This window comes from Lethenteron reissneri, chromosome 46 (assembly GCF_015708825.2).
Source record: "Lethenteron reissneri isolate LAM-NWPU_2019-01 chromosome 46, ASM1570882v1, whole genome shotgun sequence".
Lineage (NCBI taxonomy): Eukaryota > Metazoa > Chordata > Hyperoartia > Petromyzontiformes > Petromyzontidae > Lethenteron > Lethenteron reissneri.
Genome location: NC_083824.1, coordinates 9,191,600 through 9,206,360, shown reverse-complemented (window position 1 = coordinate 9,206,360; position 14,761 = coordinate 9,191,600). Strand labels below are relative to the sequence as shown.

Below are 14,761 nucleotides of genomic sequence, written 5' to 3'. Positions count from 1 at the left end.
TGAGTTTGAACCCCAGCTGCATGTCCTGGCAGCGCGTTTGCAAATATTTTTCAACACGAGTTGGCCACGAAGTCGTGTGTGTGAGTGCGTGCATGCGCGTGTGTGGGTGTGAGCATGTGTATTGGTGTGGGGAGCAGTGGTGGAGCGCTTAGCGCACCGCGCTACGAACCCAGCGACTATCTGAACCCATCCTGGGCCTCCCCTAGCTCGACTCTGTCTCAAATGAGTACCTGGTGCGATCTGCAAACTTCGCCACTGGGGAAACAAAGGCGACCGGGCGTGGTGCTTGCCATCCGTCCCCTCCGTGCGCCGTGCCGACCTTCCTTAATGCTACTCGCTAACAGCGCTTGCCCCAGCAGTCTGTTGTGGTGCGAGTGCGGTGCGTTCCAGCATCGCACCTCTCGGGGGCTCGAGGGAGAGCTGAGGCTGCGCGGGCGCCGCACTTGCACCTGCACCTCCGCCTCCCCGTTGGCCGGCGCCACCGCCCCGGCCACCGGCACCCCGTCGTCCACCAGCTGCAGGGGGCAAAGGTCGCAGGTCAACGAGGTCTCTCCTCCACAGCCATCGCGGCGCCACGGTCCGCGTGGCAGGATGTTAACTACCTCGCCTGGTATGCAGGAGGGCCGTGGGTTCGATCCAGACCGATGACGCCTGCTGCTGTATATTTGGAGTTTGCGTGTCTCTCTCTCTCTCCCCGTGGTCGCGTGGATTTTTCTCCGGGTCCTCCGGTTTTTCTCTCCACAGTTAGAGTTAACACGCGTTTAGAGTATTCGGCTGCAATACATTTCCACGTGATAAGCCACTTCGTTGAACTTCCATTTGTGATAGCCAGGTCGCTTCTGAAAAGGAGCTGTATAGCTCAGTGGGCCTTACCTGGTAGGACAAACATTAGTTTTATAGTTTTTACAGTTTATTTTTTTACAACCAGCACTAGTCACGCATTTGCGTGGGATCCACATCCGGGGTGGGGGTATGGGGGGGTAGGTGACATCAGTGCGACGCACAAACCCAGCTCAACATTTCGTCCCTGTTGAACAAGGTCGAACTCATGGCACAACGCATGGCCAATTCCAAGTGTGTGTCTCCGTCTCAGGCTTAGACTGGCCACTTCACGTCAGGCACACAGTGTGGGTCAGTGAGTGAGTGAGTGGGTGAGTGATCGAGTCAGCCAGCGAGTGACTGAATGAGTGGCGCAGCGGCAATAAAGCGACGTGCGGTGCGCTGGGTGGCGGTGGCGGTGGAGGGGACGCAGCGGGGCAAGTCGGGGGGGGGGGCGGTGGAGGGGGGGGGTGACGGCCGACCTGCATGACGGGGCGTGTCCACGTGGTGGTGCGGTTGTTGTGGTTGACAAAGTACGTGCGGCCCTTGTCGTCCTTGCGTTCCTCCCACCCGGGGGGCATGCCCGGCGTGGTGAAGAGCTGGGGAACCAACTGCACGCACGCACAAAGACAAAGATCCCCCAAATAGTCTTTAACGGACTGTTGTGGCAAGTACTGTAAGCGAGGAACTATGAAAGCCGCCACGGTACACGAATAGGGTGGGCGGCCAGGTGCCACGCCCGGCCGCCTTTGTCTCCCTAGTGGCGACGTTTACACACCACACGAGGTACTCGTTTGAGGTCGAGACGACCTAGGGGACGCACAGATAAATCGTCACTGGTGTTGGCCGTGAGCGGGAATCTAACTAGGGTCACCGGATTCGTAGCGCAGGGTGCTAACCGCTACGGTTGAGCAGACGCAGGGCAAAACAGGACAACCAACACCTGCCGAGCGCCTGCCGCGGCCACACCATGAACGGGGCGCCGAACCTTTTGCCAAATTTTGCCGAAACGCAACATTTTGGGGGGGGGGGGGGGGGGGGGGGAGAGGTGGAAAATCTCGACGCATTTGACCGGCGTCGGTTTTAACTAAGCTCTCCTCCTTTGACCAACAGCTGCCAGACGCTGCCCGTCGGCGGACGCACAGGATGCAGCGGCGCTCCGGCCGCACGTGGCCCAGCGATCGTGCACGATCTCTCCCCCCCCCCCCCCACACTGGTTACCGATCACCACCACCACCCCCCTATTGGGTGAGCCGGTGCCGGAGGGGCGAAGCGCGGTGGGCACAGCCGGGTTGGGCCGGGGTAGGCTGTCGGGCCGGGCGGCTATAAGAATGTAAGTTCACGAACCACTTAACATTGACTGGAGTCAGCCGCCTGTTTTGTTGCTATTCATAGCCGAGGCTTCGAGCCCGAGCCCTTGTGGGAAGCCACCGCCCACGCCGCCGAGGTGGGGGTTCCTCTCGGCGACGGCGGCCGTGGCGGTGACGGTGCTGGCGGCGGCGGTGGCGCCGGCGGTGGTGACGGTGGCGCTGATGATGACGACGATGAAAGCGGTGGTGGCGGTGCAGGGTTAAAGAGTCCCGGGAGGATTCTGCACGAGGTTTATACCCATCCACGTTTGAAACGACGGGCAAATCTCTTGCAATATCTCCCGCCCCCCCTCTCCCCGCCTCTGTCCACCCAGAATTCCAAATGCGACCGCATGAATGGCGTTAATTTGTTCAAAGCGAGATTTTAGCGACGAAAATTGTTCGCCGACAAAGTGTCGTTGGACGCTTTAAGTCGGAGTCGGGGTTGCGAGTGGACGGAAGGTCAGCAGGCGCGACGATGAGCATGACTGCCGCCCCCCCCCCCCCCCCCCCGGCTCACGATGGCTTCACTAGGTCCCCCCTCTCACCGACTGGGACTCGCCCGAAGCCTCGAAAGTTGCCGTCGACTCGACTCCGACTGAAATGCAAACTGCCTACTGAATCACCACTATAATAGAGGTTTTTTTGGGTCAGATCGCATAAATATATAAATGTGTCGTTAAACCCGCCACCACCCGACACAGCCAATTAGTAAGGTTTGTCACGTAAACAGAAGGTGCCAATTCGTTACTAGTACAGCAACACCGGTGTGTTGGAGAGCAACACTAATTTTGTTGAGCCAGATGATTGTAACAGGAGTAGCGGAGTGTATCGCTGTGATGACGCGTGCTTCATAATGATCCATGTATGAGCCTAAGAGTCTCTATGTGAGTCTACGGGTCTCAGTGCGAATCTATAGATCTCAGTCTTATCCTTCTCCGTGTGGCTGATGTTGACGTTAAGCAACGGCCCTCATTTGACATCGAGGTGGCTGGTAGAGCCAAACAATAGCGTCAGGAGTAGCGGAGCGCGCAGCCGTCGCGACGCGGCCCTTCGCATTTGCGCGCCGGCTGACGGCACAAGAGGCCGCGGGGTCACAGGCAGAGGTCGCAAACGGGTTTTGATTCCTTACCCGTACCCATACCCGGCCGCACCAGGGTCGCAAATGGGTACCCGGCCGGGTACGGGTAGCCGTTCCCTACCCGTACCCGTACCCTACCCGAAATGAGTGACAAACGGTGACTCACCAGTGACTCACGGCCTACCCGTACCCGGCCGCACCAGCGTCGCAAACGGCTACCCGTACCCGGCCGGGTACGGGTAGCCGGGTATCGGGTAGGGTACGGGTATCGGGTACCCGGTTGCGACCTCTGGTCACAGGGGACAAACTGCCCAAAAGTGTCGTCGGGAGGTCGTGAGGTCGCACGGCGGCGAGGGTGTGCGTCGGGCCCGAACTGCCGAGCGGCACCCGTCTAGGGGTTTTGACCTGCCACCGCGAGGTGCCTCCCGACCGGCGAACAACCGCAATGGCACGGCTGGAATACGCTCGTGACGGCCCGATCAACCCGTGGGGTGGAAATTAGTTCATGGAAAGAAAATAAACTGGGGTGGGTGGGGGCTGTGGGGGGGGGGGCGCGCTCCAACAGAGACGCAGGCCAACGAGTGCCGCCCCCGTCGGGCAACGGGCGAAGCAAGGAACGCCCACGGGGGGTTTTGAGCGTTTCACGGCTTCCACGCCATCCACTACCCCCTTCCTCCGTGCCCCCCTCTCTCTCTCTCTCTCGCACGACAAGTAAGCAGACAGTTCGCCTCTTCTTCCAAATGCTGTACCTTCCATCGTTTTTTTATAATTCTGTTTATGTGTCCTGTTCTGTTGTGATGTGTGCAATGTCATGGTGATTGTTATGGTTACTGGTGTTACTTGAAAAATTGTTGTTTGCACACGGACGCTATTTTATCAAAGGCGTTGCTATTCCTCGTTTTGCAGTATTTTATCTAATCTTACTCCTCACTCTAGAGGCACTATTTTGCAATATGTTTCTCTAATCTTAATGTTCACTTTAGTTTAATATATAATTAAGTAATATATTACATATTTTTTATTTGTTCACTTTTTTCATTGCTATATTTATTGTATTTATGAAAAACAATTGCGACCTGTTGAAAACGTTTTTATTTATATTTTGTTGATGAAACCCGATTCAAGAGCTTCTTATCTTACAGGGCAATTCTAAATAAACTGTTCAAACTGTTCCATGTAAAAAAAAACAATAAAAATTTTAGGAGGGGTATTGTCTGCTTATTTATTATTTTACTTATTTTCTCTCTTTTGGGTTTGTTTTAATTTCTGTCGCTGCTGTTATCGTTATTAGTATGATTACGACAACGTTTATTTATCCGGGAAAGTTAAAATGTTTAAGTTTGGCCAAATTTGTAGCGTGACACCAGCATACAATGGCCGACTCTTCTTCGAATGACGTCACGGGATCTCTTGCGTTCACCGCGATGGTGACAGTGTGACAGTTCAACTGTTGGAAAACCTGCAGCGTTAACCAGGGCAGCCTGCCGGATTCAAACCGCGAACCTGAGCACTATTGGAACCAGTGCAGATTTAATTGAGTCCGTGGAGGGGGGGGGGGGGCCCTGAACACACGAGCCCCCCAGAATCTCAGATGCCCCCCCAACCCACCCATTTAGTGGCAGCCCCACAGGGTGGCTCCCAGGGGCACTCAATGTCCGATTCAAGAGGGCATCGGTGTCCAGTGCTGTTGATGTCACCACAACTTGCCATCGCTGCCTTCCTTCGGCCACATCCCTCAGTGGACGCGTCCCTCAAGGATACAATCTGACAGGATCCCCTCCCGTCTGGCTTTGAGGCTCCACTATGGCTAGGAGATGTTAACTACCTCGCCGGGTATACAGGAGGTCGTGGGTTCCTGGCCTCACTATGGCTAGGAGATGTTAACTACCTCGCCGGGTATACAGGAGGTCGTGGGTTCCATCCCGACCCTGACGCCTGCTGCTGTATATTTGGAGTTTGCGTGTTTCTCTCTCTCTCATCATCATCACTGTGGCTAGGAGATGTTAACTACCTCGCCTGGTATACAGGAGGTCGTGGGTTCCATCCCGACCCTGACGCCTGCTGTATATTTGGAGTCTGCGTGTCTCTCTCTCATCATCACCACCACAGTGGCTAGGAGATGTTAACTACCTCGCCTGGTATACAGGAGGTCGTGGGTTCCATCCCGACCCTGACACCTGCTGCTGTATATTTGGAGTTTGCATGTTCTCCCCGTGGTCGCGTGGATTTGTTCTCCGGGTCCTCCGGTTTTTCCCTGCACATTTTAGAACCAACGCGTGTTTAGAGTATTTATCTGCTATAAATCTCGCACATGATAAGCCACTTTGTTGAGCCATCATTTGCGGCCAGGTCGCCTCTGATAAAAAGCTCTATAGCTCACTGGGCCTTACCTGGTATAAGAAAAAAAAATGATTTAATAGAACTGAACTGGTAACCTCTGGATTGCAAGTTGGGTAACTAATAGCCATAGCGAGTTATATACTGAATGTGGCATGCCATTCCAATGCCTGTCCTGGTGACCTGCCCTCCTCCCCCTCCACTTTGAGGCTGTGGATATGGGTGCCACCAACCACCCCCTCGCCCCACTCCACACATTTGACGGTGCCCCCTCTCAGCACACCGCCTATCCACTGGGCTCTCGAATCGCCGCCGGATTGGGGCACAGCGCCAATGTTAAGAAACCGCACGAAAATGAGCCCTCACTTTTTTGTTGTTGTTCTTGGTTCTTTCGGTAAAATCGCATAGAAGGGAAATAATAAAATAATAAAAATAACACATAATAAAACATTTTTTGTTTTATTGTTTTATTTTTTATTATTTTAATATTTCCCTTCAACGTGACTTTACCGAAAGAACCAAGAAGATGAATCCCTGAAGTCACGAAAGCTTTAAATCGAATTTATTGTTGTTATTCAGTATTCTATTTTACTCGCACAGTCCCTTGACGTGGAACACCTGCAACGGTGTCCAAGGTGTAGAGCGCTAAGCCCTAAACCGTCGAGCTCCGTGGCTACAGGACCCCACCTCCTCCCTGGCCGCTAGCTCAGACAGCCGCTACGTCCAGACGGCAGCATGTCTGCCCGACCAGACAAGAGTCCATTGGCCGCACAGCAGGAAGGCAACATGAGAAACCCCCCCCCCCACCCCGTCACCTCCCACCGCTGCAGCAATAGAACACTCCAATTCAAACATCACGTGCACCTCTGCAGTTGTTCCCCCCCCCCCCCCCCTTTCTGCGCCCAGTGTTTGGCTTGGCCGGATTAATGCAGGAGTCCTGCGGGGCAGCGACGCTAAAGTGGCACTGCGATGAAAATCCCTAAGAGTGTCATTTGGTCATTACAGCCAGAGCACGTCTGTGTGTGCTTTACCGCCGGTCATGTGCCGAGACGAACCGTAGTTTTTTAATGTTTGCTTTAGCTTCGCTATTTGTGTGTCATCACATTTAAAAAACAAAAAACCCAGAAGTGAACAAACCCAGGGGGGAATAACAGTGGAGCGCCATCGGGCATGGGTGGTGGTGAAACAGCCCAGGGAAGGATTTGAATATGAAACCTAAAAACTCGTTTTATTTTACGAGGCAAGGCCCACTGCCGTCTGCGTCTCATCTCCGTTTCGGCAAGCACTGTGGTTTCATAACCACATTCACTCACTGCTGTGACATTTCACAGTTCAAGCTCACGTCCCAAAAGAAAGGATTTGGTTAATTTCTATATATATTTGTTTTATTTTACCAGGTAAGGCTCACCGAGCGACGTAGCTCTCTTTCAGAAGCGGCGAAGTGGTTTGTTACGTGCAAATTTATAGCAGCCAAATTCTCTAAACATCCAAAGAGGGGGGGGGGGGGCCAGGGGGGCCCTCCCCAAAACAGTAACAGCCCCGGGCCCCCTAAAGCTTAATCTGACCCTGGGTGGGCGGTGAGGGAAGGGCGAGTGTGGGTGAGTGCGGGGCGGGGGCAGCAGCAGCAGCAGCAGCAGCAGCGTGTGTGCGTGCCAGCTCGCTCACCAGCGTGTTGTTCTGCTGCGGCTCAGAGAGGGTGACGCTCGCTGATCGCGCCCTCCTGGAAGCCAGCACCTGCGGGGAACAACGACCCGAGTTGAAACCACCCGCAGCCCAGCCCAGCACAGCCCAGCCCAGCACAGCCCAGCCCAGCGCAGCGCCCGCCGTGAAGCTACGGCAGCGTTCTGCATTGCAAGGCCCTCGGGCTGCTGGTTGGGCCCTGGGGGGTTTTAGTGCGGCGCCTGACGTGCGGCCCCCCGATAACACACCCCGGGTGGTGTGACAGCACTACCCCCCCCCCCCCCCGCGTCATCAAGCTGTCACAAACCCAACAACGGTTTCTAATGTGTGGCGGCCCTCGCACTGATGAGGTCTTATCGGCGAAAGTGCCCCCCACCCCCACACCCCCCCCCCTGAAAATGCGTGAAGAACACTGAGCTACGGTGTGACGTCATGACGGTGCTTGCGCCAGGCTAGGTGCGCTTTGAGGTGATGAGACGCGTCGAAGGTTTGCAGGCAGGAGGTCAGGGGACAGACCCTGATGTCATGAGTTAACTGAATGAGATGAGTGGCATATGCACCACTTGTGACATGCCGAGTGGCGATGTTAACACACCGCACCAGGTACTCATTTGAGGCTGAGTCGCCCTAGGGGAGGCACAAGACCACTTGAGATAATCGTACTGCTGTTGACCGTGAGCAGGAATCGAACCGGGGTCGCCGGGTTAATAGCGCAGTGGCACGAACCACTGCAGTAGCGCTCCCCACAATGCAAAGACACACAACACATACGAGCAGCCCACCGGTAGCTCCATGTCACTCGCCACCGCCCCCCCCCCCCCCCCCCCAACGAGCGATTCGATCGACTGTCATGATTCGAGGCAGCGATCCGTCGTGCGTCTCATCCTATCGGCCGTCACCCTTCCCGCCGGTCGTAAAGTAAGGCGACGAGACCGGCAGCTTTGAAGACCGACACGGTGAAATTTCTAACCGCCAACACGAATCCGCAAGGTCGCGTAAGGGTAGCGACCTCGCGCTACGCTCACGCCGTGGAGCGGGCAGCCACGCGCCTGCATCGGTGAGTCGCGGTCGGAGCGCGCGCGGCACGTAGGTTCGGAGAGACGGGCGGCCTCACCGTGGCGGGCGTCGTCCGCTCGGCGGGGGACTGCGGCCTCAAGCCGGCCTCGTCGGACGAGACCAGACGAGCGCCGTCGGTGGTGGTGGTGGTGGTGGGAGACGGCGGCGGAGGCAGCGGGGAGCGCGGGGAGCGGTCCGACTCGGGCTCGATGATCTCCCACGTCAGCTGCACGCAGGAACGCGAGGACACACGCGCGCGCACGAACGCCCAATAAAAGAACCTCGGTGGAACTGAAGAGGCATCGTAAAAATGTCTAAAGTGAACGGGGTCAGGTCCGTCCGCACAACCGCCAGACAGATTTCACGTCGCTCGGGTGGCGTTTTTGGGTTGTACCGCGCGTCGCTCGGCACGACGCCGGACTTTTCGCTGCACGTGCCCCAAAAAATGCTCTCGAATCCCGAAGTAGCTCTCAGAACGTGGGGCGAAACGTCGGGCATCAAGCAACGAGCGGCGCGACCCGAAAGCGCATCAGAGAGCCGCACAGCAACAGCCATCGCGAAAAACCGTCACAAGGAGGGTTCTGTCGCTACCCACGGAGGTCTAGGGAGGGCTCGGGGTTTAATCTTTGCTTTTTCTGGACTCTTCCAGACTCGGCGCAAGGCACACACACACACCTGTAAAATATGGGGACAAACAACCCCAACGTCATCACAGAAATATAGCGCAGGTGCGCAAAGCCACGAGTTTCAAATAACAATGGGAAACGTGTAAAAAAGCCCTCTCAGAAGTTGTGCATTGTGCAAAAACCGTCAGCAGTTCCTGAAATAGTGCGTTGCAGCGGTGAGCATTTGGTGACTATACTGCAACTGATAAGGAAGAAATCTGTCTCCGTTTTTCTATCTCTGCACCACTGATGCTGCCAGTCGGTCACATTTACTGCCAGTCGGTCACCTCCAGGCAAGAGGGCCACAATGCACTTCTTCAAGAAATGCTGAGGGGTGGTGGGTAGTTGTAAAAAAAATTGCAATGCCATGATTGCTTGCGCAAGCCGCGATGATCTCCGCCCCGAGTCCTCTCTCCCTGTGCTCTGTAATGCACCGGCATTGAACATGCCGGCCACTGTGTTGTGACGCGTTGTATAAATCCGTATCCTGTGTTGACCACCCCGCTCGTCTTGTATATTGCTGTGTTTGTACCGGCAACAGCAAGTGAAGAAAATCTAACTGAGTAATAAAACTTGGCGCGATTGAAGATGCCTCAGCTGCCAAATAGTCAAGACTCATTCCACCCTTCATCCTTGTGTTCTTGTGAGGTTTATTAAAATATTTGCATTTATATGACCGGTAACTGCTTTCAACGGAAAGGTAAAACAACGGTATGTCGAGCGTGTAAAACGCCCGGCAATAAACACAACAGCTTCGCCCTCATAACCGAGCAACGACGAAGGGCGCTGCCGTGGTCATAACGGTTAGCAGCACGCCGGAACAGAAGACGGCGTTTCGATTCCACCTCCCGGCGCGGCAGTGAAAACCAACGGCGCCAGTTTCTTCATCGCCTCCGTCCGCCCAGCGGCAAATAAGCGGGTTCGCCGCGGTAAGCCGGTCGGCAGGCCGCGGTGTGGCGGGGTCAAAGTGCGGGTGACTCCCACGTCTTCCGACGCAGTGGCGTGAGCAGGCATTTCGCACGGCGGCGGCACCGGCGCATTTAAATTTCACCGCAGGATATTTGCCCTCAAGAATCGCTTTACCGGTTCTGGGACCTTCGGAAGCGGTGGTTAATTCCGAAAACGGTCACCACCGGTTAGCGTTCAACAAAGCCCAGTTCTTGTGAACCTCAAAAGCTGACCCGCCAGAGGTCGCAACCGGGTACCCGATACCCGATACCCGTACCCGGCCGGGTACGGGTACGGGTACCCATTTGCGACCCTGGTGCGGCCGGGTACGGGTACGGGTAGGCCGTGAGTCACTGGTTGAGAAACTGTTTGTCACTCATTTCCCAACGTCTTGTCTCTTCTCACAATTCAAGTTCCTAGAATCAACCCACCCGCGCCTGCAACATGGCTTCATCCCAGAGGTCGCAATCAGGTACCCGATACCCGTATGGGTACGGCCGGGTACGGGTACCCGTTTGCGAGCCTGGTGCGGCCAGGTACGGGTACGGGTACGGAATCAAAATCCGTTTGCGACCTCTGTGACCCGCCACGCTCAACTGTCGTGCCGTTTGTCACTGTGCCAGCAAAACCAGGGTGTAAACACACGGGTCTCCCTCGCTGCACGCGGTAGATGCGCTCCAAGAAAGCGAAACCGCACGAGACAGCTGCCTGCCGAGTAGCGCACGCAGTATGGCACGAGATGTTTCGCGCGTCCCACCGCGTAGCCACAGCCGACTGACTTCAAAAGCCGCGCAATTATCATAGTGAATTTTAGGTTGACATATGATGGCCCCATATATATATATATACACAGTGCGAATTCGCACAAACCCAAACCCGCATAAAGCGAGGGAAACCGGTATATGAACCTTATGGCAGTACCCCGGGGTAACCATAGTAGTACCCCGGCTCTCGCACAATGTCCGTGATGCGGTCATTTTTAGTCTGTTGATGGTCGGCGATGCGGCAATCGACTCATCTCGACGAGCTGGACACGATGCACCACTACGGTGCATTACGAGCATTCAGGGTTTCAGCGCAATCGTCCTCGCTGCGTTTCGACATCGCGGAGTGTGGCACTGATTTCGGATTGATTGGTACCCCAGTCGCGGAGTTAAGTACACCCCTGGAAAAAATAGTGAAATAACATATTTAATTGCCTCCGCTATTTTGTATTATTTGGTACCCCCGGGTACCACCATAAGGACACAATATCATGAAACTAGGATGAATTGAAGATGTTCTCTTGGCTGCAAATATTCATACTCATCCTTCCCTGCATCCTCCTCACATTGTGAACTCATTGTCGTCCTGCCTCCTCTGACCTCCCTGTCTGCCTAACCTCGCGACCCCGTGACCCCGTGACCCCAATGACCCCGTGAACCCAGTGACCTCGTGACCCCGTGGCCGGTCAAACCGCCCTTATCCGTGTACGCGGGAAGCGACGTACGTCGGCGGAGTCGCGCACGTCGCCAGAGTCCGAGTCCTCGGTGATCTGTCTCCGCGAGCAGAACACGGTCTGCGCCTGCTGGTCGCTGCGCTCCTCCGTCGCCTGCACGTCCTCCACGGGGTCCCTGCGCCAACACACGGACGGGTGACACCACCGTTAACAGCGCCATCGTCGTCGCCTGCAACGGCGCCTCCTCCATGGCCGCCCCCACCGGGCCTTAGCCACGATCGCGGCGTTGAGGGCGTCCATGAGCCCGGAGTAGAAACCGCGACTACCGATGGTCGCAAAACTTTATTCATACGGCGAACGAGAGCGAACTATTTAATTGCCCCACTCATCTCACACGGGTTACCCCGTAATCCGGTGCTGTTGGCCACATGAACACATTTGTGAACCGCCGAAATTTTGTACGTATGTATGTTCAGCTTCTCTCGCACCGTAGTTAGCCAACCGTGCTAATCGGGTGACAGTCCATGACCCCGTGACCCCGTGTGTGGTTCCCCGACAAGTGAAACATCTGCCCTGGTCTCATGGGACTAGGGTTGGTGAACTCCCCACACCCGTGGGCGACGGTCAGGAGAGGGCTAGGGGTGCCTACTCCCATACCCCCCTACCCCCCTACTCCCCCACGCTTCCCCATCCTCTAAACCGGCGGTTCTTAACCTGGGGTACACGCACCAGCTGGGGGTGCGAGATGCCCTTTCTGGGGGTGCGAGACGTGGCCAGATTTGTTTAGAAGGTAAATCATCGAAGGACAAATTAAGCACGGGGCACGTAAGTACAACTTCATTGTTTCATCAAACCGATGTATTTGTTAACGATTGGGAACCAAAGGGGTGCAAGGCTGCAGTAAAGGTCAAGAATCACTGCTCTAAACTAAAGCTAAACCTTTTTTCTTACCAGGTAAGGCCCATTGAGCTATATAGCTTTTTTAAATAATCGACCTTGCCACAAATGATAGCTCAACGAAGTGGCTTATCACGTGGAAATGTATAGCAGAAGCCAAATACTCTGAAGGCGTGTTGACTCTGAATGTGGAGGGAGAAATCGACCACGGGGGGGGGCGGCAAGGGGGATGTTTGTCTTTGTGGGTCTTCTGTATACCAGGCGAGGTAGTGGAAATGTATTGCAGTCGACTACTCTAAACTCGTGATGTTGATTCTAAAAACCGGAGGACCCGGAGAAAAATCCACGCGATCACGGGCAGAGAAAACACTCAAACTCCAAATACACAGGCGTCAGGGTCGGGTTCGAACCCATTGAGCCAGAGGGCCGCCGTCCACGCGGACGTCCGAAGAAGCGATGGATGGATCGAATAAAGGAAGACATGAAGACGGTCAACGCATCCCCTGAAGATGCCCTGGACCGAGCAAAATGGAGAAGACAATGCCGAAAAGCGGACCCTGCGCCACAGCGGGAACAACGCTAGGAAGAAAAAGAAGAAGGGTCGGGTTCGAACCCACGACCTCCTGTACACGAGGCGAGGTAGTCAACATCTCCTAGCCACCCTCTCCTAACCAGTGCGGGAGGCAGAGGCGAGGGGGTAAAGGGGGGGGGGGGGGTAGACTCACAAGACGGTGGGCCGGTGCCACTGGGTGCTGCGGTTCTTGTGGTTCACGTAGTAGGTGCGGCCCAGGTTGTCCTGCCTCTCCTCCCAGTCGGGCGGCAGGGCTGGCTGCTGCTGCTGCTGACTCGGCCGCTGGCTCACGCCGCCCTCCATCGAATCCACCACCTCCCAGCCGGGCTGTGTGGGGGGGGCGGGGGGGTCGCGTCGACGGATTACGAGACGCGGGTCACGGGGTTGCGGAGCGTCACACGGGCAGTGGTGATTGAGTTTCACACGTAGTAGTAGCAGCAGGCTTTCGCGACCAATATCATTCATGATAGAGAGTTTTTTGTTGGGTCAGATCGCGTAAATATATTAATGTGTCGTTGAAACCCGCCACCACCCGAAACGTCGTACTTAGATGTAAAATGTTGTGGCTTGGCTCTCCAACACACCGGTTAGTGCTGTACTAGTACACTACACTATACACTACCTTATACACTACTAAACACTACACTATACACTACTACACTACACACTACTACACTATACACTACACTATACACTACACTACTATACACTACACACTACACTATACACTACACACTAGTGCTGTACTAGTGACGAATTGGCCATGTTCTGTTTACGTGACAACCCTTACTAGTCGGCTGTGTCGGGTGATGGCGGGTTTAACGACACACATATTTACGCGATCCAATCCAAAAAAAAAAACTCTTATAGTGGTTTGCATTTCAGTCGGAGTCGAGTCGACGGCAACTTGCGGGGCTTCGGGCGAGTCCCAGTCGGTGAGGGAGGGGACCTGTGAAGCCATCCTGAGCCGGGGGGGAAGGGGGGGCGGCAGTCGTGCTCATCGTCGCGCCTGCTGACCTTCCGTCCACTCGCAGCCCTGACTCTGACTTAAAGCGTCCAACGACGCTTTGTCGGCGAACAATTTTCGTCGCTAAAATCTCGCTTTGATCAAATTAACGCCCTTCATGCGGTCGCAGGGAATTCTGTCAAAACCGAGCGCGCCGGTGCTGTTAGGGTGCTGGCTTCTGGGTGCTGGTGATTAGGGTGCTGGGAGCGAGTGTTTGCTGGGAGCGAGTGTTTGCTGAGTGCGAGTGTTTGCTGGGTGCTGGGTGTGAGAGCCCACGTCTGAATCCTCGGTCTGGGTGGACGGTTCTTCGTTCATCCCGTTCTGCGGCAAGTACGCCATCTTGAGCCGCAGGAAGCCCTTCACCCGGGATTTGTGACTGCCACAGGAACAACATCATCATTGCCATGATTTACAATTAATGTACAGCACTTTGTCAAATCCACTGCTGCGTTAAGGTCTCTCTCCCCCAATCACCCTCCATGCTGTGTCGGTCACGGGGGTTGTTTGACCGGACCATACTTCACCACGCTGGTAAGTCCAGGTTGGTGAAGGTGGAACGAGTCCAGGTACCGGTCGCTGTGGCTGGGAACTGGACTCGGGCCGCCAGATGCATCGCAGAGTGCAAGAACTACCGCGCCACTATTCCACATGGCATTATCACTACTATTATCAATAATAACAATTTTATATGTTCATTAAAAATAATTTAAATAAAACTACTGCGCCACCATTCCTCCACGTGGCATTATTACTACTATTATCAATAACAATAATTGTATATCTTCGTTAGACTCGAATAGTTCATGGGTGTATTTGTGGCCTGGTCGCATTGGAAAAATAAGTTAATACCTCCAGTAGGCTTGCCTGGTATGATGGGGATGGTTTAGTTTTGTTTGTATGTGTTTGGGTGATTG

The 14,761-nt window shown here is 54.8% G+C and overlaps 1 protein-coding gene across 5 annotated transcripts in view; it reads right to left on the bottom strand.

The window, feature by feature from the left end:
- The window catches only part of LOC133354264 (E3 ubiquitin-protein ligase NEDD4-like), a 123,463-nt gene that overhangs the window by 29,259 nt on the left and 79,443 nt on the right, over nt 1–14,761 (bottom strand). For all 5 annotated transcript variants that reach the window (XR_009756562.1, XM_061570970.1, XM_061570971.1 and 2 more), the window contains 7 exons: nt 14,124–14,223; nt 12,996–13,168; nt 11,425–11,548; nt 8,381–8,548; nt 7,252–7,320; nt 1,302–1,430; nt 399–515 (listed from right to left, as the gene is read on the bottom strand). Coding sequence is in view for 4 of the 5 variants with exons in the window: in XM_061570970.1 (XP_061426954.1) it covers nt 399–515; nt 1,302–1,430; nt 7,252–7,320; nt 8,381–8,548; nt 11,425–11,548; nt 12,996–13,168; nt 14,124–14,223 (880 nt within the window). In the remaining variant the exon portion in view is untranslated. The remainder of the gene's footprint in view (nt 1–398; nt 516–1,301; nt 1,431–7,251; nt 7,321–8,380; nt 8,549–11,424; nt 11,549–12,995; nt 13,169–14,123; nt 14,224–14,761) is intronic.